General features: G+C 31.7%; 1 protein-coding gene and 2 long non-coding RNA genes across 6 annotated transcripts in view; all 3 read left to right on the plus strand.

Annotated features, from left to right (window-relative positions):
- The first annotated feature begins 297 nt into the window (after positions 1 to 297).
- On the plus strand, positions 298 to 8,688 carry LOC101495596 (protein TORMOZ EMBRYO DEFECTIVE). Its single transcript, XM_004508812.4, has 14 exons — positions 298 to 967; positions 1,055 to 1,237; positions 1,578 to 1,748; positions 2,128 to 2,342; positions 2,591 to 2,870; positions 3,918 to 4,052; positions 4,224 to 4,342; positions 5,170 to 5,326; positions 5,549 to 5,795; positions 5,875 to 5,951; positions 6,578 to 6,697; positions 6,880 to 7,010; positions 7,081 to 7,255; positions 7,925 to 8,688. The coding sequence occupies exons 1-14, from the start codon at positions 671 to 673 to the stop codon at positions 8,339 to 8,341; spliced, it is 2,724 nt and encodes a 907-aa protein (XP_004508869.1). The 5' UTR covers positions 298 to 670; the 3' UTR covers positions 8,342 to 8,688.
- A 6,679-nt stretch (positions 8,689 to 15,367) lies between these two features.
- LOC113787614 (uncharacterized) lies at positions 15,368 to 16,063 on the plus strand. Its single transcript, XR_003474065.2, has 3 exons — positions 15,368 to 15,462; positions 15,552 to 15,762; positions 15,851 to 16,063. It is a non-coding gene; the product is annotated as an uncharacterized lncRNA (long non-coding RNA).
- An 8,094-nt stretch (positions 16,064 to 24,157) lies between these two features.
- LOC101495927 (uncharacterized) overlaps positions 24,158 to 25,008 on the plus strand; it is a 6,169-nt gene continuing 5,318 nt past the window's right edge. The window contains exon 1 of one of the 4 annotated variants that reach the window (XR_003473964.2): positions 24,158 to 24,709. This is a non-coding gene — a long non-coding RNA (uncharacterized lncRNA). The remainder of the gene's footprint in view (positions 24,710 to 25,008) is intronic. The other 3 variants (XR_003473963.2, XR_003473965.2, XR_003473962.2) reach the window with 3 other exon arrangements.

Below are 25,008 nucleotides of genomic sequence, written 5' to 3' on the forward strand. Positions count from 1 at the left end.
GATCTTCTACCATGTCAGAAAACTTCTAAACCTATTTGGAGAGGAAGTGAGAAACGATTCAATGATCAATGATCATGCTAACATGGAGGACATGACAAATGCAGATGAAATAGAACTTCAACCTTACGTTGATAAACTCGAGATTCCACTCAAAAATAATAAACGAGATAAACAATCATGGAGGAAAACTTTAATAGTCGCTCTTACGAAAAAAAAAAAAAAGAAGCAAATTTTAAGATGCCACTGTCCGACTCAAAATAGGAGCCACTGTGTTATTCTCGTAAGGAGTGGGCTTTGGCTAAGTCCGGAAGATATTCATAAATATCATAATTTAGTAAAATTATTTACATAACATCCCTCAAAAATAATTTATTTAAGTAGCATCCCTAAAATTTAATTTCGAAAAAAATAGTAGCCTAATTTCCCATTCCCAATTAATTCGCGCCGCTGAACACACTTCTGAGGAAACCTAATTCTACTGCTTAAACAACTCGCAAGTAGGCCATACGCCGTCGTCCTTCATTCGCCGTCTTCCTTCATTCGCCGTCTTCCTTCATTCGCCGTCGTCCTTCATTCGCCGTTCGGTCTGCTTGCAAGTTGCTCCGTCTGCTGTACTCTCCTCAGGGAATAAGAACCTAACTAATTTGGACTGCGTTGCCGCAAAACCTGAATGGAGTCTCTTCGGTTAAAAACTAACTACAGTTGTGTTCCAGCCCTCCAACAGTTCTACACCGGTGGCCCCTTCGCCGTCTCATCGGACGGCTCCTTCATTGCATGTGCATGCGGTAGTTCAATTAAAATCGTCGATTCCGGCAATGCATCCATTAAGTCCACTCTCGAAGGTGACTCTGAACAAGTCACCGCGTTGGTTCTTAGTCCCAACGATAACATTCTCTTCTCTTCCAGCCACAGCCGCCAAATTAGGGTTTGGGACTTAACCACTCTCAAATGCGTGCGCTCATGGAAGGTACAATCAGATTAGAGTTTAGGTTCATATAATGTTAGATTATGTGCATTTTACATGTGTATGTGATTGATGTTTGCGTTGGTTTAGGGTCATGATGGTCCTGTTATGTGTATGGCGTGTGATCCTTCCGGTGGGTTGCTGGCTACAGGAGGAGCTGATAGGAAGGTCCTTGTTTGGGATGTTGATGGTGGCTACTGCACTCATTACTTTAAAGGTCACGGAGGAGTTATTTCTTGTGTTATGTTTCATCCTGATCCTGAGAAGCAGCTTGTGAGTCCCCACTTTAATGTTTTGGTTTTATTTTATTGCACCGTCTTTGTGCCAGTATAATGTGGTATAATGTGATTGTGTTTTTTTGCTTTCTATTTTGGTTTGCAATTTGTGGTTTTTGGAAGAAGACTGAAGTTATTTTTAAAACATGAGAAGGGTGGAGGAGTTTAATAACTCTAATGTAACATAACTGATTATGAAGTTTGTTCTAATCCTTTTAATGAAAATCTGAATTTTGTTTGTCCCTGCCCCATCATTACTTGTTTCCACTGATTACTAAGTTATGAATCCACCTTCGTATTTTTAACTTAACTTATCATGACGGAATTGGTGTCTGCAGCTTTTTTCTGGCAGTGATGATGGGGGTGATCATGCAACTGTAAGGGTTTGGGATATTTCCAAAACCAAGCGAAAGAACTGCATTGCAACACTGGATAATCATCGCTCTGCAGTGACTTCCATTGCCGTATCTGAAGACGGATGGACATTGCTCAGTGCTGGAAGAGATAAGGCATGATTTATAAGACTCCACTTTAATTTTTGTTTTAATTTACTTGTTATACAACGGCTACATCATGAGCTTTTTCTTCTCTTTCTTCATTTTTTTTCTCCTTCACTCATTTATTTTAGGATTTGTAAGTTTTTGCCGTCATTTTTTCCTTGGGACAAGAAGAATTAGAGTTTCCAATAAATAATTTTTTTAAAACTAGTGTATATGAAGTGCTTTTAGCATTTATATTTTTCTTTGGTTTTTGAGTGAGATTTATCTGTAATTTTACACTTTGTATTATTTGTCTGCAACTCTGCATGATATTTTAAGTGGTCGGCCAAAACTTTTATGGGCTTAATCTGTTAATTTGACTAATTGGTTTGTGGATTTTAATTGGCAGGTTGTAACATTGTGGGATCTTCATGATTATAGCAACAAGAAGACTGTCATCACAAATGAGGCAGTTGAAGCTGTTTGTGCAATTGGTGCTGGGAGTCTTTTTGCTTCATCTTTGGATTCATATCGGCAAAGTTCAAAAAAACACACTGGTTCTCAAGCATTGTATTTTGTTACAGTTGGTGAGCGAGGCATTGTGCGCTTATGGAGTTCTGAAGGGTAATATATGTTGATTTTTTCCATTAGTTAAAATATATCTAGTTCCATAACAGTTTGCATGAGCTAAACTTAGTCTATGTGGACTAAAATGAAATATAGGAAGTATGCTGGGGCCTGAGTAAAAAACTGGTAATATAATTTGCGCTTGTAACTGAGGATTTATTTAGTTAACGGCATATAAATTTCAAAATTGTCTCAATCAAAGTCAGAAGCTGTGCACTCAGTTTTTTGTTGTGTAATATCAACAGTTCAGTTTGCTTGTTCGAGCAAAAAGTTTCAGATGTTACAGCCAGCACAGACGAGGATGGTTCACGAAGGGGTTTCACTTCTGCTGTTATGCTTGGCTCGAATCAAGGATTGCTTTGTGTGACTGCAGATCAGCAGTTTCTGTTTTACTCTCTGAATTGGACTGAAGAGTTGCAATTAAATCTTTCCAAAAGACTAGTGGGATATAATGAAGAGGTTGTAGATATGAAGTTTATTGGGGATGATGAAAAATTATTGGCTCTTGCTACAAATCTTGAACAGGTAAGAAAATGTGCATTTGCGTCTGTCTGGAAATAAGTAAACTGTTATGATGCAAGTAGAGTGTAATTGTTTTAGCAACTCGGTCAATTTGAACGTATTATTGCTGAAAAAAGGGTAAGTTTCCATTGGGGGCAGGATTTTGTTTTTGTTTTTGTTTATTGTAGTGTTTTTTTATTGTCAATGCACTCAAAATTTCACTTAGTGTGTTCTTGAAGTGAATGCGCCAAATGATGAACATGATGCATTATCCATGATCCATTATTTGTTAGGAAAAAAATTCTCAAGACTGAGAATATAATAATTTTTAGAATATTTTTTTAAAATAGAACATTTGGGAATGAGATTCCATTCGTGGAATTTATTGAATCTGTAATTGATAACCTCAACTATTGGAATAATACCATTTTTAAATCTTCAATTTCACAAAGAGAATGGGGTGTATTCATGCTTAAGATAATTTTGCAATGTTATCATGGTCTTGTTTCTGCACGTGCTGAGCACGAAGGGTTAAAAATATTTGACTTGGTGGAATGCCCATTTTGAATTTTGTGGTTGTCATTTAAACTTCTTAACAGCATGTCATAATCTTTGATGCAGATAACAAAATCAACGGGTTTTTATATTTATCTAAATATGTTTAATTATAGTTTCTCATCTCATCAAATATAACATAAGTTATTTAGCAAATCATTAAAAATCAGAATACAAGAACACAAACAAGAGAATAAATAAAATGTTAGTGAAAGCATCTTTCAAATACTGGTGTAATATCACAACAGAAGAAAACAATTTGTCCTTTATTTTTTTTTTTAAATAGCACTATATGATTTATTTATTAAAAGCATACAATTATTTTCATAAATTTTTTAAAAGGGGACATTGACATCGTGTTTGTTGGGATTTGAATGATTGAAGAATGTAAGAAGTTTGGCATTTGATTATCATCCTTCCTTCCATTTGTTATGTACTGATTCCCATTGTTTCGTCTTGCAAAAGTGATGTTTAAGGCTTTGGCCATTAATGAACTACCCTATTGGAGCTTTGCAGGTTCGGGTTTATGACCTTGCATCTATGTCATGTTCTTATGTCTTATCTGGTCATACTGAAACCATTCTATGCCTTGACACCTGTGTATCAAGTTCTGGGAGAAACCTAATTGTAACTGGAAGTAAAGATAACACCGTAAGTTTTCCCTCTTTAGTCTCAATTAAGACTTTGAACGTTCTTCTATGGGAACAACTCTAGTGTTATGTTAAAAACTGGTGTCTTAATAAGTTAACAATAATAATATGCTTGTAGTTCACTGTACTGAAGTCATCAGTAATTACACAACACTGTCCACTTGCTTTATAGGTTAGGTTGTGGGAATCAGAAAGTACAAGCTGCATTGGAGTCGGTATAGGTCACATGGGAGCTGTTGGAGCCATTGCCTTTTCAAAAAGAAAGCGAGACTTCTTTGTTAGTGGCAGTAGGTGAGTTTGATGCTTTTATTTATACTTTTATTCATAATAGCAAGAGTTTATTTACAATCTCGATAAGTTCCTGCATTTTGGAGTCATTTTATATGGTTTTTCTGATGGTCTAGCTCTTTTAATCAGAACGGTAATCACTAAAATGAAAAAGTGCATGAAAATTGTAATAAATTTGCATCATGCCTTGGTTTTTTTTATCTATTCTCGATTGATAATGTTATAAATGAAAAAGAGAATAAGTAATTTTATCACTATTATTTCTCTCACAACAGCATTTTAGCACCAATAAGAAATATTGACTTGAACTAGTTTCTTTTTTTACAAAACTTAAACTAGTTAGAAAGTCGTATTTTTTAAAATCTTTCTGGTGTGAAGTTTGATTGGCTGTCTGTTGCTGTGTTCTGCTACAGTGACAATTTGATATTACACGTTAAAAAGCATTACAGTTGACCTTCTATGCTATGATGCCATCTATATTAAAGATGATGGAAATGCTTTGATTACATATATAACTGAATTTATCACAATTTGTTTTATAGGGTTGAAGTCAATATAAGAATATTGCTGTATTTAGTCTTTGTTCATTCCTTCTTTGTTAATGTTAGCTATGCAAGACAGCTCCACTTATTAGCAACATCGTCTGCCAATCAATGAATCATTTTACCCAAACATCAAAGTTGACATTCCTGTTTTTTATGCTGTATGAACTGACTGCTGTAATATCTCAACGATCTTATTGTTGAATCCTGTGGTTTTAAATGTGCATGCTTTTGGATACTACAATACTGTTTATATTTATTTCTTACGAATGTATCAATGTTTTTCAGTGATCATACTCTTAAGGTGTGGAGTATGGATGGTGTCTTGGACAATTTGACAGCTCCAATTAATTTAAAAGCAAAAGCTGTTGTTGCAGCTCACGATAAAGATATCAATTCCGTAGCTGTTGCTCCAAATGATAGTTTAGTATGCAGTGGTTCTCAGGTTGGTATTATGTTTGACTTGCAGATTTCTTTGGTCTTTTATGTTAACTAATCTGATTAAAAATCCCATAGTTGATTATAGTATTCTTGTTATCATTTTGTTCTGAATGAAGATTACTTACCCAGTTACACTGGCTTCCGTCCTTTACTTTTCTTGTTGTTGTTTGAAAAATTGGTGTTTCCACTGTAGTTACAATCAATTATTTTTTGATGCCTCAATCAGGATCGCACTGCTTGTGTTTGGAGACTTCCAGATCTAGTATCGGTAGTTGTATTTAAAGGGCATAAAAGAGGAATTTGGTCTGTCGAATTTTCCCCTGTTGATCAATGTGTTGTAACAGCATCCGGTGACAAAACAATAAGGATATGGGCTATATCTGATGGCTCGTGTTTGAAGACATTTGAAGGACACACTTCAAGTGTGTTAAGAGCACTGTTTGTTACTCGTGGAACACAAATTATTTCTTGTGGTATGAGGCTATCAGTAGTTGATTTTGTTCTTTTCCTACATTTTGGTTGCTTGTGTGATCGCCTTAATTAATGTTTCAGGTGCTGATGGTTTAGTTAAACTATGGACTGTAAAGTCTAATGAATGTGTTGCTACTTATGACCATCATGAAGACAAGGTACTTTTGATCCTTTGTTATATTTCACATTTTTGCCTTTTTCTTTAGGGTTTGTTTGGTTTGGAGGGAATGAAGTGGAATTGAGGGGAGGGGGTGGGGATTATTTTAAATGGATGTTGTTTGGTTCAATTTTTTTGGAAGGAAGAGAAGTTATTATTTTAAACCTTTGTGTTTGGTTCAATTTTATCAGAGGGATGCCAAGAAGAGTGGAGCAAAATCCCTCCTAAGTCTATTTTTGCTTGCCTCCCATCTCCTTCCCTTTTGCTTCTTTCCATTAAATTCCTTCACCTCCTACCCTTTTTTTTAACTAAACAGATCCTTAAAGTTTTAAGAACCTAGAGTATTTTTCTGTTGATACATGTACATCCTTGAAAAATGTGGTTCACGTGTGTTGCATACTTAGAGTTTCTTAGAAGGAGAGTTTTGAAATGTTCTATTATTTCTGAGAAGTTTAAAATTTGACCTATTGTGCTCAGCCATCAAATTATATAAATGCTACTGAATTCTATGCTCTATTGAACATTCAAATTATTCTTTTCTTGGATCATTTATTATGTCCAAACTTTTTTCCCGACTCATGGAATTTTTTGGCCTTATCATCTTTTGCTGAAAAAATTGGTCTGCAGGTTTGGGCATTGGCTGTAGGCAGGAAAACAGAAATGCTTGCAACTGGTGGCAGTGATGCCGTTGTCAATCTGTGGCAAGATTCCACTGCAGCTGATAAAGAAGAAGCTTTTCGTAAAGAGGTTAGTTAAACACTTACAATGATTGTTCGTTTTTGGTTCTCACATGGCATTGAGGTTAAATTGAAGGTTATTAATTGTCATAGTTCAAAGATATAATGATTTTGAAGATTCATTCTACAATTATTGGAATAAGATTCCAGGTTTTTCAACAAAAAGTAATATGATTTCTAATGTTGATGCAGGAAGAGGGAGTTTTGAAAGGGCAAGAGCTAGAGAATGCTCTATTAGATGCTGACTATTCTAAGGCAATCCAAATTGCATTTGAATTGCGCAGACCCCATAGACTTTTGCAGTTATTTGCAGAACTTTGCAGGTCAGCCATTTTATCTATTTTGTGACCTGGATCTTATTTGTACATTGCTTACCTAAATCTTCCTGTGCAGGATGAGAGAGGCTGAAGATCATGTTGACAGAGCACTTAAGGCCTTCGGCAATGAAGAGCTTCGTTTATTATTTAACTATATTAGAGAGTGGAATACAAAACCAAAGCTCTGTTATGTCTCACAGTTTGTGCTTTTCAGAGTTTTCAACATCTTTCCTCCAACAGAAATTGTTCAGGTGTTTTTTGGCGCTTTATAAGGATTTATGAAATTCTGATGCTTAATGACTGAAATGCACTGGCTGATTAACTCAGGCAGCATACAATAAAAGCTGTAAATGTAACCAGTCCAAAATCATAGTTATCAGATTGTATTATTTGCTTTAATTGCAAATTAGAAAATCTTTTAGAAATGGTATTTGGCTCCAAATCAAACTCGGCTGATATACTAAATCTGATTAAAATTTTACTATAGCATTAGCATAAAATATTTATATATATAATAAGAATTTAATTTATTTACACTGTCGGTGTAAAGTCACCCACATGATTGGTGATGATTTGCCAACTGCGTAAATTTTTTTACACTGTCCGTGCAAGGAAATTGAACTCATAATATATATATATATATATATATATATATATATATATATATATATATATATATATATATATATATATATATATAATGTTATATATATATATATATATTGAATTTTAATTAATGCATTTTTTAATCCAATTATTGTTTTTGGAAATATTTTCATATTCACTGGTTTATGTCAAGTAATTGAGGCCTATGTATCTTCATTCAATTATTTAGGATGTTTTTCCTATATCTTATACCAATTGTGAGTTTTCGAGGAAATAAAAATTTATTTGACGTACATTTTTCAATGGACTTTCAGATTAAAGGGATTGGTGAACTTCTTGAAGGGCTTATACCATATAGTCAGAGGCACTTTGGCAGGATAGACAGACTTGTAAGAAGCACATTTTTGTTAGACTTCATTCTATCAGGAATGTCAGTTATTGAACCAGAAACTCAACAGTCAGAATCAAAGGAAGAGTTTCCATTGCAGTCTAAAATTGATTCTGTAGACCAAGAAATTGGGATCGAGGAGAAAGATGATATTCTTGACAATAATACTGCATCAAAGAAAAGGAAATCAAACAAATCAAGACATGAAAATGATGTTGAGGAGAAGGATCAGCCTCTTGAAAACAATACTGCTTCAAAGAAAAGGAAATCAAAACACAGTTCCCACAAGAAAGTCAAGGATGTTGCTTACAACAAAGTTGAATCTATACAATTAGAAGCGTAGGTCGTGCTTTCATCCTCTTATCAAGTATACGTATATTAATTGCCTGAGATGGGAGAGCTCTTTTGATTCCTTGAGTGTTTTAAATGTTGCTCTCATTTGAGAATATGTAAGCCAAAATTTTGCTGTTAACTGAGATGTAAGTTTAGCCACTGTTTTGTATCAGTATTTTATTATTTGATGTAGATTATTTTCCATGCCTGCTCCAATGTGTGGCATAGCAATGTTTCTACAGCTTCATAATGAGAGATAATTTGTGGCAGGAAGACTGCCTAAGTATACATTAAATCTTAGCATGAATACAACCGGTTATTCTTACCGTACTAGTTTAGGCAGTGCGGCTTGTCCCATATGATTTTTATTATGTCAAGTCCTTTTTCCGTTGATGTCCTATATTATCTAAAGGAGTATGGCGTCTGTTTACCTTTGTGCGTTGGTGTTTGTCCTTTTTTTCATCATCGCTGCTGTGATATAGACAGATAGATAAACATATTGTCTTGTTTGATCTTACGGCAATCATTCTAATCTTGCTTCCAAAGGCAAGTTTTGCCAAAAATTTGCGAATCTCTAAAATTCAAGGGGCTGCTAGATGTCAAGTTTTGTAGTAGGATTGAAAAAATTACAGTGAATTACAGTAATTTGACAAAAGCTAATCTTGCTTCTGCAACAATCAGAAACCTCCCCTTCCATTATATTCTGTCAAATCACCGTCAGAGTAGAAAGCGTGTTAAATGGCCTTAAAATCACTCGTTTTCACCTTACTTGTTGTTGTCGCACTTATTGCCTTCACCCTATGTCACTCATTTGTGCTCGTTGACGATCCCATTTTTGTTCTTGCTACTGGTCTTTCTGTCGTTGTTGTCGGTTTTTGCACTTGTTTCTCTCATCGTTCTTGTTGGTCTGGCTATCGGAATCGGTTGCTTGACTGCCTGATAAATGTTACAGTTTTCCGTCAAGAGTTGTTATGTGGTGCTGGCCAGTCTGCATAACAGTGCAGAATTCAACAGTAATTTTCTCGCTGCACAACTTTGAAAAACCGCGGTTCTGACAAAAATTTGCATTTTTGGGTGGAGATTGTTTGAAGATAAATTACCAATTAGAATGGAATTGTGGAGGAGAAGGGTGATACGAGACATTCATCGACAACCTTGCGTTTGGTGCTATAATGAAATTGAAACCATAAATCATTTGTTTGCTACATGCAGTAGAGTGTTTGAAGTGTGGCTCCTTGTTGGCAAATGGTTGGAATGGCCTGATCCTCATTGCTTGTAGTTGCAGCAGCATGTTTGCAACAGCTTGCTTGTTGCTAACATGAGAGTGGAAGTTGTTATCAACTTCCTGTAGTTTAATTCGGCCTTCAAAGGAAAATTTAGCACAAAGGTTATCATAGGAGTATGAAAAATTATGCTATTGAGGATGTTAAATTCCTTTTAAAAGTTGAGAGTGTAAATGTTGTGGAGTGAGAAGGAGCAAGGAGAAGGAAATAATTTTTTTTTGAGGAAATGAGTGGGAGAGAAGAAAGAGGAGAAGAAGGAGAGATTGAGATTGAAAGAGAGTGAGTGAGGTAGTGTTTTATTAATTTATTATTAATATTGTTTAAAAAAATAATTGAGCGCTACATTTGGTTCCCTTTTTAAAAAATTGAAAAAAAAAAACAAAAACTTAAAAATATTACTTCCACTTTTAGGATTTTTTATATTAATATCTTATTTTTTAAATTTTTATACCAAATCACTCTATATTGAAAATAAAATATTATCTTACTTCTATTAGACTTCTTCTCACTCCACAACACTTACGCCCTCAACTCTTAAAAGGAATTTAATATCTCGAAGACATAATTGTTCTATTAAATTTAAAAAAATATTAAGAGATATCTATACATTATAATAAAGCAAACATGATAAATTGGCAAGTTTGACACGTGTCAACAAACTAGAGTGTTAAAATATCAAATTTCTATTAATAGAAATAATACGTGCTTATTCTTGAGAAGTTAATGGTCAATTAAAAAAAATAAAAGAAATGAATTAAAAATAAAAAAGTTTATGTTACATCACGATTTTGTCCACGATACATCAGTTGAGAATTTAATGGTCAATTAAAAAATTAAAAATAAAATACAATACACCACGACTTGACAGTTTTTTTCATGCATCCGTTGAGAAGTTAATGGTCAATTAAAAAATAAGAAAAATAAATTAAAAATAAAAGATTTTTTTAAAGAAAAAAATAAAACTTCCATTACATGAGAAATGCAGAAGTGAATGACCAATTAAAAAATGTTTTAATAAGAAAATAAATTAAAAATAAAATATAATGCACGACCTAACATTTCACATTTCACTGTTGACCAATTGAAAGGTAATTATTTTTAAATCACTACTTTAGCAACCGCCACTTCAAATTAATTTAATTAAAAAAAATATTCTTCTTAATTCGCCGTATTCCGTTAACCGTCTCTAATGATTTCTCATTTTTTGCGTCTCTCTTATAAATATTATTCACATTATCTACTATATACACAATTCCTTATTATTATTTTTTTTTTACCAAAATTCGTTATTCATTTTTGTGTTTATCTTTTTCCGAAAAAAATCAGATTTTGTTGCTTCAATTTCTCCAAATAAGGATTCATGGAATTTCATGGAATTTGGTCGATAAAGTTGTGACATTGTTCGTGTCAACGTCAAAACATAAAAATTTTACGCTGTAAATGGTCTTGATGGGTGATGTTAAGGTTTAATTCTTTTGTTTATAAGTTCAAATTTTAAATTATATACGATCTTATTTGTTATTAGCAAATATGTTTTCATATTTTTAGGGGATAAAATTGAAGTAAGCGTGAGCTTTTATTTCTGGATTTGAGATTAACATTCTTGAAAGAGCTATGTACAACAAATTTGTGGGGTATATGAAACAATGAACACTATTTGATATTGAATATGCAAAATGGTACACATCAATTATTTTGGTAGATGCGTTCACATGAATTATTTATTTCAATATGTCATTGTTATTTTATTCTATTTATAAAAAAAAATTACTATTTTGTTATATATATTTTATTATTGTTTATGTTTTTAAATTTTGTTTAAAAAAATTATACATTTGTGTATGTATATTTATAAGATTTCTCTCATACATAGTTGTTGTCGGTCTTAATAATTTTGATTATAGTTTATCTAATAAACAGTGTTGCCACATAGTTGTTGTCCGTCTTAATAATTTTGATTTTAGTTTATCTAATAAACACTGTTAGCACAAAGTTATAGTGAAGAGAAAAATAATAATTTACTTAAGTAAATTAATTTACGTAGGCGCCATTAATTCAAGTTAATTTTCAGCGAGGAGAAAAATAATAAACCAATTGTAGGAAATTATGACCTCTATTTGTTAAACAAAATATATGAGAATTATTATCAACAAGATTATCTAATTCTTTCCTAAGTGATGAATTAAAATCAAATTCAACTTGCTTAATTTTAATTCTTATTTTAACAGTAAAAGATTCACACATATTATTCACGGTGGAAGTTTATAATCACATGCAAGATTAATATGAAAAGTAAAGAGAGATAGGAAATAGGGCACCAGGATTTTTATATCGGCTATCACTTTGACAGCCTACATCCAGTCCTGAAATCCAACACATGAATATTTTTACAGACTTTTCAGCGTCACAGCATATCCATCCAACTCACAACCACTTCTATCGCAATACCAATCTATGCCTATAGTTACTCGTCAAACTCTAGCGAGATCAAGTTGAGGCTTCTTTTAGATGAACAGAAGCATCCCAAAAGATAACCACCAGTGTACACTACTGGATTTCTAAAACTTCAATTACAGAAATTTGTTTTTCACAAAGAATTAAAGAATATCAAGAAACTTTGACTCAATCACAATGTAGGATCTCACACAAAAGTATTTAGCCAATGAGTATTTGTGTGTTGTAACAATTTTTCTCTCAAAGTGTTTTTCAGTCTTTTGTGTTTATGAAAAAAGTGTTATGATTGTTATTCAAAAGTTGTTTAAAAAGTGATTGAATCAGCTTATATATATTCAGAAAAAAACATCAGGTCAATCGATTGCTCAATCGATTGTATAAAGGTTTAAAACCAGTGTAATCGATTGTCCAATCGATTATCGTTCTTCTTGTTTTTCTTGAATCTTGAAAATATAAGCATGAATCGATTTGCCAATCGATTCTTTTAATACATAAATCAGAAACTGATACTAAGAATATATAGAATCAATTGAGTAATCGCTCAATCGACGTATATTCATAGTCCTAATCGATTTGGCAATGAGCTGAATTCTTCCGGTAACTCAAACATTTAGCTTCAATCGATTCGTCAACCGATTGTGCTAGTCACAGTGACTCATACATTTACTTCAATCGATTTGTCAATCGATTGTGCTTGTTACAGAACCTCAGCTATTTGGTCAAAATCAATGTGCCAATCGATTGTTCAATGTGTTTATGATAAATGATTAACTTCAATTGATTACCTGATCGATTGCTACAAAACTTGTAGTTTAAGAAACTTAATTCAATTGATTATCCAATTGATTTGGTTGATTACAAAACTCATTCTTGATAAGAAGCTTTTTCCCAATCGATTTGCCAATCGATTGAATCAGTAAATGGTTGGTTCTGTGAATCACAAAATCGATTACCTAATTGATGTCACAATCGATTGTCCAATTGATTGGATTAAACCCAGAACTCAGGTTTCACTGAAAACCTTTTAGTAATCGATTTCCCAATCGATTTACTAAGTAAAAGCTTTTGTTCTGAGTCAGACAATCGATTGCCCAATTGATTCATCAATTGACTTATCAGTTGATTGATTTACTTAGTAATTTTATGATTTCATTTTTCACTTTGGCAAATACTTAAGTATGAAACCATATTGATGAGTCTATGACAACTAATCACACTATACATATTTGCATCTTTCTCAAGCACATCCTCCAATTTTGGTTGATTCCTTGAGTTCCAAGCTTTTGTTCCAAGTGTATAGTGTCTGCTTGTTTGCCTGAAATATTTCTCAATTCAAATCATTAGATCAATCAAATACTTCATATGTAATGTATGTTTGGGAATTAAATCAAAAACATGACCAGGGAAGCTCATGACTTACAAACTCCCCCCTTTTTGATTTAATGACAAACACACAGTTTTAACCTTGAGATTATTTTAGAATCTCCCCCTGAATTTGACGAGTTTTTGTGAAAGTGTGTAATGATTTTTTTAAAACTACTATTTTACTAATCTATTATACCATAGTTTTTATGTGTATTGTAATTTTTTTTGTAATGAGAAGATTATTTTTCTGTAGTATTTTGTAAGTAGTACCGAAATGAAAGATATTTCAACAAAATTTACATAAATTTTTAAATATCATGTATTTCGTATAAATAACATACTTAAGTTATATATGTTATTTCCATTATTTTAAAAATTCTTATTTCATCTGATCTAATTATTTATTTATTTAATAATTATTGTTTTTATTTGTTTAAAATTAAAAATATTATTTTATAATAAGTTTTGTTGGAAAGAAAAAAATTCTTTGGAGAATTCAAACATAAGGTATCAATAACATTGTCAATAAAATTTATGAGAATTGATGTATATATATATATATATAACAATTTATTTATTAAAATGTATATTATTTCGGTGCGACGCACATATTACACATTAGTTTATATATACAGTAGCATCCTCACGATGCGAATTCCTACTAGACTTAAAAAACAATATCTTCTTGCAAATCTAGGGAGATACTTTCGGATGGTAAAGTAAAAAATTAAGGCAATTTAATATTTTATTTTCAAGACAATTTGATATAAGAATTTGATATAAGTAGGGCAATCTTGTGGTGCGGGTAGTGATAGGCCTACATAGTCTAGGCCATAAAATTAGCCCAGTTCCCACTTGGAAACTTAAAAACCCTATATACAATCATCCATCCATCCACCTTCGTTCATCTGCTCTATCTCTCACCAACTCAAATTCATTTACAATATTGCTACCAACACCCCATAATTTACTATCCACACCCCTCAAATGTTTTAAAAAATTAATATTCCCAAATTACCCTCCCCTTCTTCCTCTTCGTTAACATAACTCATCTTTTTCTTCTTTATTCTATCTTCATTCAACACATTCTTCATCTTCTTCATTTTATTCAACCTTAACCATCATTATCATTAACCATCTTCATAAATCATCATCAATCATCATTAATTATCATCAATCACCATCAATCCTCATCAATTATCATTAACCATATTCAAGATTTTGCTAACATTTACGTGAATTCAATTTCACGTATGTTTACGTGAACTAAGTTCACGTAGGTTTACGTAAACTGAATTCTAGAAAATATGCGTGAACTCAGTTTACATATGCGTGAATTCACTTCACGTAAACTTACGTGAAATTGAGTTCACATTGGTTTGACTTTCAATCTTCAATGATTTCTAAATCTTAATTCACACGTACGTGAATTTAAGATTGCGTATATACTAAGATGTTTACGCAATTTCAGTTCACGTACATGGCTTATTATTCAGCATTCAATGATTACGCAATCTTAGTTCACGTAGGTGTACGTGAATTCAGATTGCGTATACTATGAGGATTCACCATTGATTACGCAATCTGAGTTCACGTATATGTACGTGAATTCAAATTGCGTAAAGTCTGAAATTTTTAATTTTTTTTAAACATACGTGAACTAAATTCACGTAACTCCAGAACGTAGAGTTCACGTAAAATCTACAGATTTACAAAAAAAATAACATACTTTTTTAAGATGATTTTTGTATGTGAGTTATGAGGTGTGATGAAAGTTGATAAATGTGAGTTATGAGATAATAAATGTATAACATTGATGGTATGGGCATTTTGGGTATTTTATTTTTTATTAATTTTGAGGAGTGTGAATAGCAATTTGGGTGGTGTTGGTAGCAATATTGATTCCTTTAATCTGTTTTTGTAAGAATGGAGAAATCGGTTCCAATTCGGTCTGAGAAAAACAAATGTGTTAAAAAGAAGAAACCGAGTTTGAGGAGCCTGAAACGGAAACTTAAAGATGCAATCGAAAGTATTATTATTATTTCTTATTTCATTTGATATGAGAATGTTTCGTCGCGATTAATTTAGAATTCTTTGGCTAATGATTGATTGATGCAGAAGAAGAAGACGAAGATTCCCTTTCATTTTCGGAGTTGATGGAAAAATACAGCGGGATGCCACGTCACCTGATGTATTTCAAACCTGGTGCCCCAAATACGCCTTATACTACACATTCTCAAGTTTTATCTAATCAAAAAACTTTGTTCGAAATCGAAAGATTTTACTAGAAAACAGAAATTACGGCATTTCAATTACGATCCCAAACCTGGTAATTAGTACTCCTCGTATTTTTTAGTTGTTATAGATTTTCAATGTAACTCTTTATTTATTATTTGATTTATTTATGAATTGATCAGGTTCAAATGATGGTTCTGACTCTGATGATGATTCTGATGATGAAATTGAAGTCCTCTCAAAGGGAAATTGCTGAATATATTAAGAATAGTAGATGTATGTAGTTGATGTTTGTTGCAACTGGTGTTGTGAGATAGACTATTATTAGTATTACTATGTTTTAGGAGTTGAACCTTACTTTTTTTGTACATGTTATTTTGTGGAACTAGCTTGGATTTGCTACTACTTTGATTTATTCTATTATTATTATTATTATAGATAATTTAATAGATAACTTTCTTTGATAGGAAGTCATTGTGAATTTATTTTACACCCGACTAGGGAGTTCGTCAGGTGCCCGTGATGTGGCTATAAAAAAATTTAGGTTTGAAAGTCTTTTCCCGATCAATAGAAATATTGGTAAGCTATTTTTTTTCTTTTGTGTCTTAGAAATTTACATATTATTATTTGTAAAGTTTATTATGTCATTAAACCACACGTACGTTGTTCTATAGGACTACCTTAAATACTTTACTCATATTATATGCGAGACATTCTGCCTTCGAGTATTTTGTCTCCAAGAAATTCAACCTTATTCGAAGTTATAAAATATATGAACTTAAAAGTTTTTTTATGGATTTTTACTTTAAGTTGAGAAGAGGGAGGAAATTAGTTGTTAATTAACTTTATATACCTTTAAATAAACGCTTGATCAATAGTTATTTTTTCTCCTATTTTTATGAGAGTACTCCTAAATTAACTTAAATTCTTATGATTGTGGCATTTACACTTTTTTCTTACAATTTCCCATGTGACTGATTTTATTCCGTGTTGTTGTTTAACAATTTTTGTGTTATTAATAAAAAAATTCTCAAAGCAAGTTTATCGCAAGAATTTGAAGAGATAGAAGATTTATACACTCAAGCTAATTCAAAGCTTCTACGTGCTGAACAAATTTTAAAAGAGGAAGTATTTTGCTGAATTTCAGTATGTCAAATGAAAGATGGGGAGGAATTAAGAAAGCTCCCTGTACATAGCCCATGTATATGATATATGTTGGTATTCTCTTCGTCATTACGATCACGATTCCGAGTTTACAAGGTATTATAATAGTGATATTTTATTTATATATAAGTATTCTCCGTTCGCAAATCTATTTTATAGAATGTTCATTATTTTGACAAATCGTTTCTTAATTTCTATATGTTCTTGTGAAAATCTTGATTGGATTATGATATTTGCTTTATTACATATTCTCGTGGACTACATTTAATTTTATTATAACTAAATTTTTGTTTTTCTCAGCAACAAACTTTTCAGTGATCTAGCCTCAAATTTGAAGATATAGTTTCTTGGCTTACCGTATCTTAGTAGTCTTTGTACTTTCCCACAAAGTTTCTACCATTTTTTTGAAAAGGTTATAGTCTCATTTGATATTATTTGTGACAATTTTTACGGTTTAAATGCATTGCTAGAAAGTAACTAATTTACAGAGAACACGAAAAAATTTAAAATTTACGAAGATCTTACTCATAATATAATTTGTCAAAATTATTCATGTTTGTTTATTCTAATTTAATCGAGGAAGTTTCGTTGTCATCTTTCACAAAAGATTCAAATTATTGGGCTCCCTATTTTCACCAAGCTTCGACGACTGTTAGCGACTTCCATGCACTCGTGAATTTGTGCAATTATTATTTTGTAGGGCTGATATTAATTATAAGCAAATGTATTGATCAATTTCTTGTTTATTAAAATTTCAGTTAAAATTAAGTAATCATTAACATTTTAAATTTCATACAAAAATTAATTGTACTTTGCATTCATTAATAAATTACACATGATTATCTAGTTACATGGCCATTCTTTTGAAGGATCATTTTCTTCATTAGGTTGATTAGATTGGCGTTGGGAGTATATGGTCTCAAGATGGTGGTGATGGATTGCTAGAGTGCTTAAAAATTCCAAAAGGGGAAGGCAAGAATAAAAAGTGAATTTGTGTCTGACATGCGCATTTGTGTGTTTCGTTAATGATTTTGATTCTACGATGTTTATTCAGGGTTTTAATGATTTGTCAAATGCATATCATATAGCACATACAATTGTGTTGGCGCTTTCCTAAAGCCACAAAGGACATACAAAGCAATGTGAAAAAGTTGTTGGTTGGTCACTCACCAGCAACCATCGTTAATGTTAGTATTTTTGGCTCCGATCAGACAATATCTCTCTCTTGTTCCAATGCTAAAGCATGGTTATTAGTTTCAAGAATTTGTGTTGATACCGAATATGTTGTAATGTAGGTGTGGATACTATATATGTGTGTGTAACATAAGGTTATTAATTTTTCAACTCCTGCGACAGTCCTCACTCACACTCACACTGCTCTCTTAGCTATCCTCCCACTCCCATAAACCTTCCTCCGCTCCCTCTTCGGAAAAACCTTCCACCCTACACAGCAAAAAAGTTAACTTTGTTAATATTTTTTTGTTTCACTTTACTCTTACAAAACAAAGTTAACATCTTTTTCTCTAATATAGATAAATCTTTTTCCTTTTTATGTCTTGAATTCGAATGGTTTTATCTTAAAGAAAAAAATGATTTGAAATAACTGTGTAAGTTTAATGTAGTTTGTCTCTTTTGATTTTACATGCTAACTTTATTTTGATGGAAGCAGTTTTCATTTCTAACTTAATACAAGAAGATGTTTTTTGTTGATGTTGATTAGAAGTAAAAATGGAGTCTATGTTGTTTTGATTTGAGTATAAATATAGACTTGATTAAAGATGAGAATGTATTACCCTAACCTAACCTGCATTAGTGTTTTATCAAGAAATATGAGAATGAAGTTTAAAAAGTCACTAATTTAACACGTAAGGGAAAGGCACATTGGTTTAGAAACAAAATGTATTGAAAGTCTTTCCCCGATCAATAGAAATATTGGTAGGCTATTTCTTTTTTCTTCTGTGTCTCAGAAATTTACATATTATTATTTATAAAGTTTATTATGTCATTAAACCACTATATGTTATTCTACAGGAGAACCTTAAATACTTTACTCATATTACATGCGAGACATATTGCTTTCGAGGATTTTGTCTCCAAGAAATTCAACTTTATTTGAAGGTATAAAACATTTGAACTTAAAAGTTTCTTTATGGGTTTTTACTTTAAGTTGAGAAGAGGGAGGAAATTAGTTGTTAATTAACTTTATATACTTTAAGTTGAGAAGAGGGAGGAAATTAGTTGTTAATTAACTTTATATACCTTTAAATAATCGCTTGATCAATAATTATTTTTTCTCCTATTTTTAGGAGAGTACTCCTAAATTAACTTAAACATAAATTTTATAAAACAAATACTTATAGCATATAGTATATAACAACAGCTTAACATGTAAAACTTAGAAGTAATTAACATATGTCATGCAAAAAATTTAACCCTTATAATTATGTTTCAATTTTAGCATGTGTAAAATTTGTTTTATTGAAATTGGTCTATGAGTGTAAAATGTGTGTAGTAATCATTTCCTTCCCTTCCTGTTTACATTCTGTTTGAAATTATATCTTAATAAATTTTTATTGGTTTATATGTTAAACACCAAATCTTTGATGCTAAGAGTGCTTTGGACACCTAGAGTAAAATTTATGATGCGCGGAGACATATGACTTATCAAGCGATACATTGACACTTCTTTTAGATGCTGATAAAGTGGAGACAAATGACTTATCAATCGATACATTGACACTTCTTCTAGGTGTCATGTACTTATTGCAATTGAAGGTATGCTTTTATTTTCGAATAGGAGATTGTTATAAATTACAAAAGGGGAAGGCAAGAATAAAAAGTGAATTTGTGTCTCACATGCGCATTTGTGTGTTTTCGTTAATGATTTTGATTCTACCGTGTTTATTCAGGGTTTTAATGATTTGTCATATCATATCGCACTTATAATTGTGTTGTCGCTTTCCTAAAGCCACAAAGGACATCCAAAGCCATGTGAAAAAGTTTTTGGTTGGTCACTCAAAGGCAACCATCGTTAATGTTAGTATTTTTGGCTCTGATCAGACAATATTTCTCTCTAGTTCAAATGCTAAAGCATGGTTATTAGTTTCAAGAATTTGTGTTGATACGGAATCTCTTGTAGTGTTATTGCCATTAGATTCAATCCCAAAAGGTATATAGCTACATTGATACTATATATAGGTGTGGATACTATATATGTGTGTGTAACATAACATTATTAATGTTTCAACTCCTGCGACAGTCCTCACTCTCGCTGCTCTCTTTGCTATCCTGTCACTCCCATAATCCTTCCTCCGCTCCCTCTTCGGAAAACCCTTCCACCATACACAACAAAAAAGTTATCTTTGTTACTATTTTCTTGTTTCACTTCACTCTTACAAAACAAAGTTAACATCTTTTTCTCTAATATAGATCAATCTTTTTTCTTTTTATGTCTTGAATTCAAATAGTTTTATCTTAAAGAAAACAATGATTTGAGATAACTATGTAATTTAATGTAGTTTGTCTCTTTTGATTTTACATGCTAACTTTATCTTGATGGAAGAAGTTTTCATTTCTAACTTAATACAAGAGGTTTTTTGAAAGAAAGCTAAAATCCAAACTTGTTGATGTTCATTAGAATAAAAAATGGAGTCTATGTTGTTTTGAGTTGAGTATAAATATAGACTTGATTAAATATAAGAATGTATTACCTTAACCTAACCTGGATTGCCGTTTTATCGGAAATATGAGAATGAAGTTTAAAATTCTCTGACAAGTAAGGGAAAGGCATTTGATTTAGAGGTAATACAACAAAATGTGTTGAAAGTCTTTCCCGATCAATTGAAACAATGGTAAGCTATTTTTTTGTCTTCTGTGTTTCAGAAATTTACATATTTATTATTTGTAAAGTTTATTAGGTCATTAAACCACTATATGTTATTCTACAGGAGGACCTTAAATACTTTACTCATATTATATGCGAGACATACTGCTTTTGAGGATTTTGTCTCCAATAAATTCAACTTTATTAGAAGGTATAAAATATTTGAACTTAGAGGGAGGAAATTAGTTGTTAATTAACTTTATATACCTTTAAATAAACACTTGATCAATAATTATTTTTTCTCCTATTTTTATGAGAGTACTCCTAAATTAAGTTAAACATTAATTTTATAAAACAAATACTTATAGCATATAGTATATAACAACAGCTTAACATGTAAAACTTAGAAGAAGTAATTAACATATGTCATGCAAAAAATTTAACCCTTGTAATTACGTTTCAGTTTTAGCCTGTGTAAAATTTGTTTTATTGAAATTAGTAAAATGTGTGTAGTATTCATTTCCTTCCCTTTATGTTTACATTATGTTTGAAATTATATCTTAATAACTTTTATTGATTTATACGTTAATCAACAAATCTTTGAAGATTTTAAGAGTGCTTTGGACACTTGGAGTAAAATTTATGATGCTGATAAAATGGATACATATGACTTATCAAGCGATACATTGACACTTCTTTTTAGATGTTGATAAAGTGGAGACATATGACTTATCAAGCGATACATTGACACTTCTTTCTAGATGTTGATAAAGTGGAGAGATATGACTTATCAAGCGATTATGTACTTATTGCAATTGAAGGTATGCTTTTATTTTCGAATATGAGATCGTTAAAAATTACAAAAGGGGAAGGTAAGAATAAAAAGTGAATTTGTGTCTCACATGCGGAATTGTGTGTTTTCGTTAATGATTTTGATTCTACGATGTTTATTCAGGGTTTTAATGATTTGTCAAAGGATGTATATCATATACCCCTTATAATTGTGTTGGCGCCTTTCTAAAGCCATGTGAAAAAGTTTTTGGTTGGTCACTCAATGGCTACCATCGTTAATGTTTAGTATTTTTGGCTTCGATCAGACAATATTTCTCTCTTGTTCAAATGCTCGTTAATGTTTAGTATTTTTGGCTTCGATCAGACAATATTTCTCTCGTTAAAATGCTAAAGCATGGTTATTAGTTTCAAAAATATGTGTTGATACCGAATCTGTTGTACTGTTATTGCCATTAGATTCCATTCCAAAAGGTATATAGCTAGGTTGATACTATATATAGGTGTGGATAATATATATAGGTGTGGATACTATATATGTGTGTGTAACCTAATATATAGGTGTGGATACTATGTGTGTGTAACATAAGGTTATTAATTTTTCAACTCCTGCGACAGTCCTCACTCTCACTGCTCTCTTAGCTATCCTCCGATTCCCATAATCCTTCCTCTGCTCCCTCTTCGGAAAACCTTTCCACTCTACACAACAAAAAAGTTAACTTTATTACTATTGTTTTGTTTCACTTCACTCTTACAAAACAAAGCTAACATCTTTTTCTCTAATATAGATCAATCTTTTTCCTTTTTATGTCTTGAATTCAAATTGTTTTATCTTAAAGAAAAAAATATTTTGAGATAACTATGTAAGTTTAATGTAGTTTGTCTCTTTTGATTTTACATGCTAACTTTATTTTGATGGAAGAAGTTTTCATTTCTCACTTAATACAAGAAAAGGTTTCTTGAAAGAAAGCTAAAATCCAAACTTGTTGATGTTCATTAGAAGTAAAAATGGAGTCTATTTTGACTTGGGTATAAATATAGACTTGATTAAAGATGAGAATGTATTAAAAGTGGAATATAGCAAAAAAAGCTTAAAAAGGCACTAATTTTAACAAGGGAAAGGCATCTTGGTTTAGAGGTAATACAACAAAATGTATTAAAAGTCTTTCCCGATCAATAGAAATATTGATAAGCTATTTTTTGTCCTTCTGTGTCTCAGAAATTTACATATTATTCTTCTATCTATTCTTGTGTATATAATAACACTTGGGATGCCCATATTACATTTTGAACATACCTGTGACAAAGTCAGTTTCTCTTCCCTAGTTAGCTTTGAATGTCATTGTCAGTACATATCTTTCCATGGCAAAGATAAGATAATTTTCTTTTATGTGGATTTAGTCTTACAAACCTCTCATACTAATGTTCATGTAAAGTACACTTGAGAATTTGTGAGAGATAAGGATGTAAAATAAAAAAGATATTATGCCTCGTGATTTGGGTCTGATTTTGCGCAGGTAGACGTTGAACTTTCAGAAGAATTACCCTTAAAAGAAGCACATGAAATTGGAGAGTGTTACCAAAAGCTAGCTTTCAATAATGTTATTTAGCTAAAAATACATTACCGGAAGCATACTTCTATTTGACATTCTATGGGCAAATTGGCCCAATTTAACTGAATTTAGTATAGTGTTGGATTGTTTGGTAGTTAACTATAATTGTTCGATAGTTTACCGAGAAGTGTTCTGGTTTGTGATCACACTCAAAGATCTTATGCGATCTTATGCCTCGTGATTTGGGTATGATTTTGCGCATGTAAACATTGAACAGAAGAATTACCAAGCACATGAAATTGGAGATACTCTACAGATAAAGCTTGAGAAACTTCCAGAAGTCGAACGAGCATTCGTTCATCTAGACTTTGAGTGTGATCACAAACCAGAGCACTCGGTTTTCAGTAAACTACCGAACAATCATAGTTAACTACCGAACAATCGTACACTATAATAAATTCAGTTAAATTGGGCCAATTTACTCATAGAATTCACATAGAAGTATGCTTCCAGTAATTTATTTTTAGCTAAATAACACTCTTGAAAGCTAGCTTTTGGTAACAATCATCTTTTCGGAGGAGTAATTATCTTTTCGGAGGAGTTCTATGAGCAATCACCATAATTTTACTGATCGATATGAAGTTGTTTAGTGGATACGTGTATTTTTCGTTTGCCAATGCATGTATTGAGAATTATAAAGGCGGAAATATAAATCATGCGAAAAACACGGTTTCGATTTGCAGCCATAGTTTCAATCATAGTTTTAAATGCAACTAACTTTTGTAAATGCCATTAACTGTTGTGGCCAACCACATTGATGCAGCGTATTGATTAGTATTTATTATACAAATGTTTAACTTTGTTTTGTGTGTCAATTCCTTAATTTTTGGGAGAAAAATATTTTGATCAATTCCTCAAACGTTGTGTCCAACTGTTTTATTATTATTTATTATTCTTATTTATTTATTTATTTAATTGTTTATTAATAAAATTAATTCATACAATAATACATAAAACAGCAAAAAGAATAATAACTATTTTTAATTTAATTATTTATTAAAATATTAACAATTACATAAAACAAGAAAAAGAATTAAATAAATTTTTAAAAAGTCTTTGGGAAGTTGCATCTCCAGCCAGCAACTTCCTACTAGGAGAAAAAAAATTGAAAAAAAATTGTCTTTTAGCCGGTCGGTTTTTGCAGTTGTTTCTCTCATCATTGTTGTTGGTCTGGCTATCGGAATCGGTTGCTTGACTGCTTGATAATTGTTACAGTTTTCCGTCAAGAGTTGTTATGTGTTGCTGGCCAGTCTGCATAACAGTGCAGAATTCAACAATAATTTTCTCGCTGCACAACTTTGAAAAACCGCGGTTCTGACAAATTTGCATTTTTGGGTGGAGATTGTTTGAAGATAAATTACCAATTAGAGTGGAATTGTGGAGGAGAGGGGTGATACGAGACATTCATCGACAACCTTGCGTTTGGTGCTATAATGAAATTGAAACCATAAATCATTTGAAGTGTGGCTCCTTGTTGGCAAATGGTTGGAATGGCCTGATTGCTTGTAGTTGCAGCAGCATGTTTGCAACAGCTTGCTTGTTGCTAACATGAGAGTGGAAGTGGTTATCAACTTCCTGGAGTTTAATTCGGCCTTCAAAGGAAAATTTAGCATAAAGGTGTCAATAAAGAAGAGGTGTTTGTTTTAAGGAAGGTTAGTGTATATTATAAAATTAGGGGCATCGGTGTTCATTTTAATATACCTATTTATTATTATCATTTTTATTTTTGTTATAAATAAACTAAAATAGTTAAAATTTATAAATATTATTTGACAAAAGATTGATTAAATTTCTCTTTAAAATATTATATTTATACTTTCTTTCTCAACTTAATTTATAAAGCTTTTAAAAAAATAAAAACCAAATGGAATAGTCCAGCCCAATTTAGGTACAAAGCCCAATATAAACCTAGTTAGAAAGCCCAATATAAACCTCGAGGGTTTTTAAGTTC

The sequence above is a fragment of the Cicer arietinum genome, chromosome 7, assembly GCF_000331145.2.
Source record: "Cicer arietinum cultivar CDC Frontier isolate Library 1 chromosome 7, Cicar.CDCFrontier_v2.0, whole genome shotgun sequence".
NCBI classification, from domain to species: Eukaryota; Viridiplantae; Streptophyta; class Magnoliopsida; order Fabales; family Fabaceae; genus Cicer; species Cicer arietinum.

Excerpts from the sequence above, each read along its gene's own strand:
- LOC101495596 (XM_004508812.4), top strand. The coding sequence starts at position 671 with ATGGAGTCTCTTCGGTTAAAAACTAACTACAGTTGTGTTCCAGCCCTC. Across the intron at positions 968-1,054 it reads AATGCGTGCGCTCATGGAAG|GGTCATGATGGTCCTGTTAT; the intron begins GTACAATCAGAT and ends GCGTTGGTTTAG. Across the intron at positions 7,011-7,080 it reads TTATTTGCAGAACTTTGCAG|GATGAGAGAGGCTGAAGATC; the intron begins GTCAGCCATTTT and ends CTTCCTGTGCAG.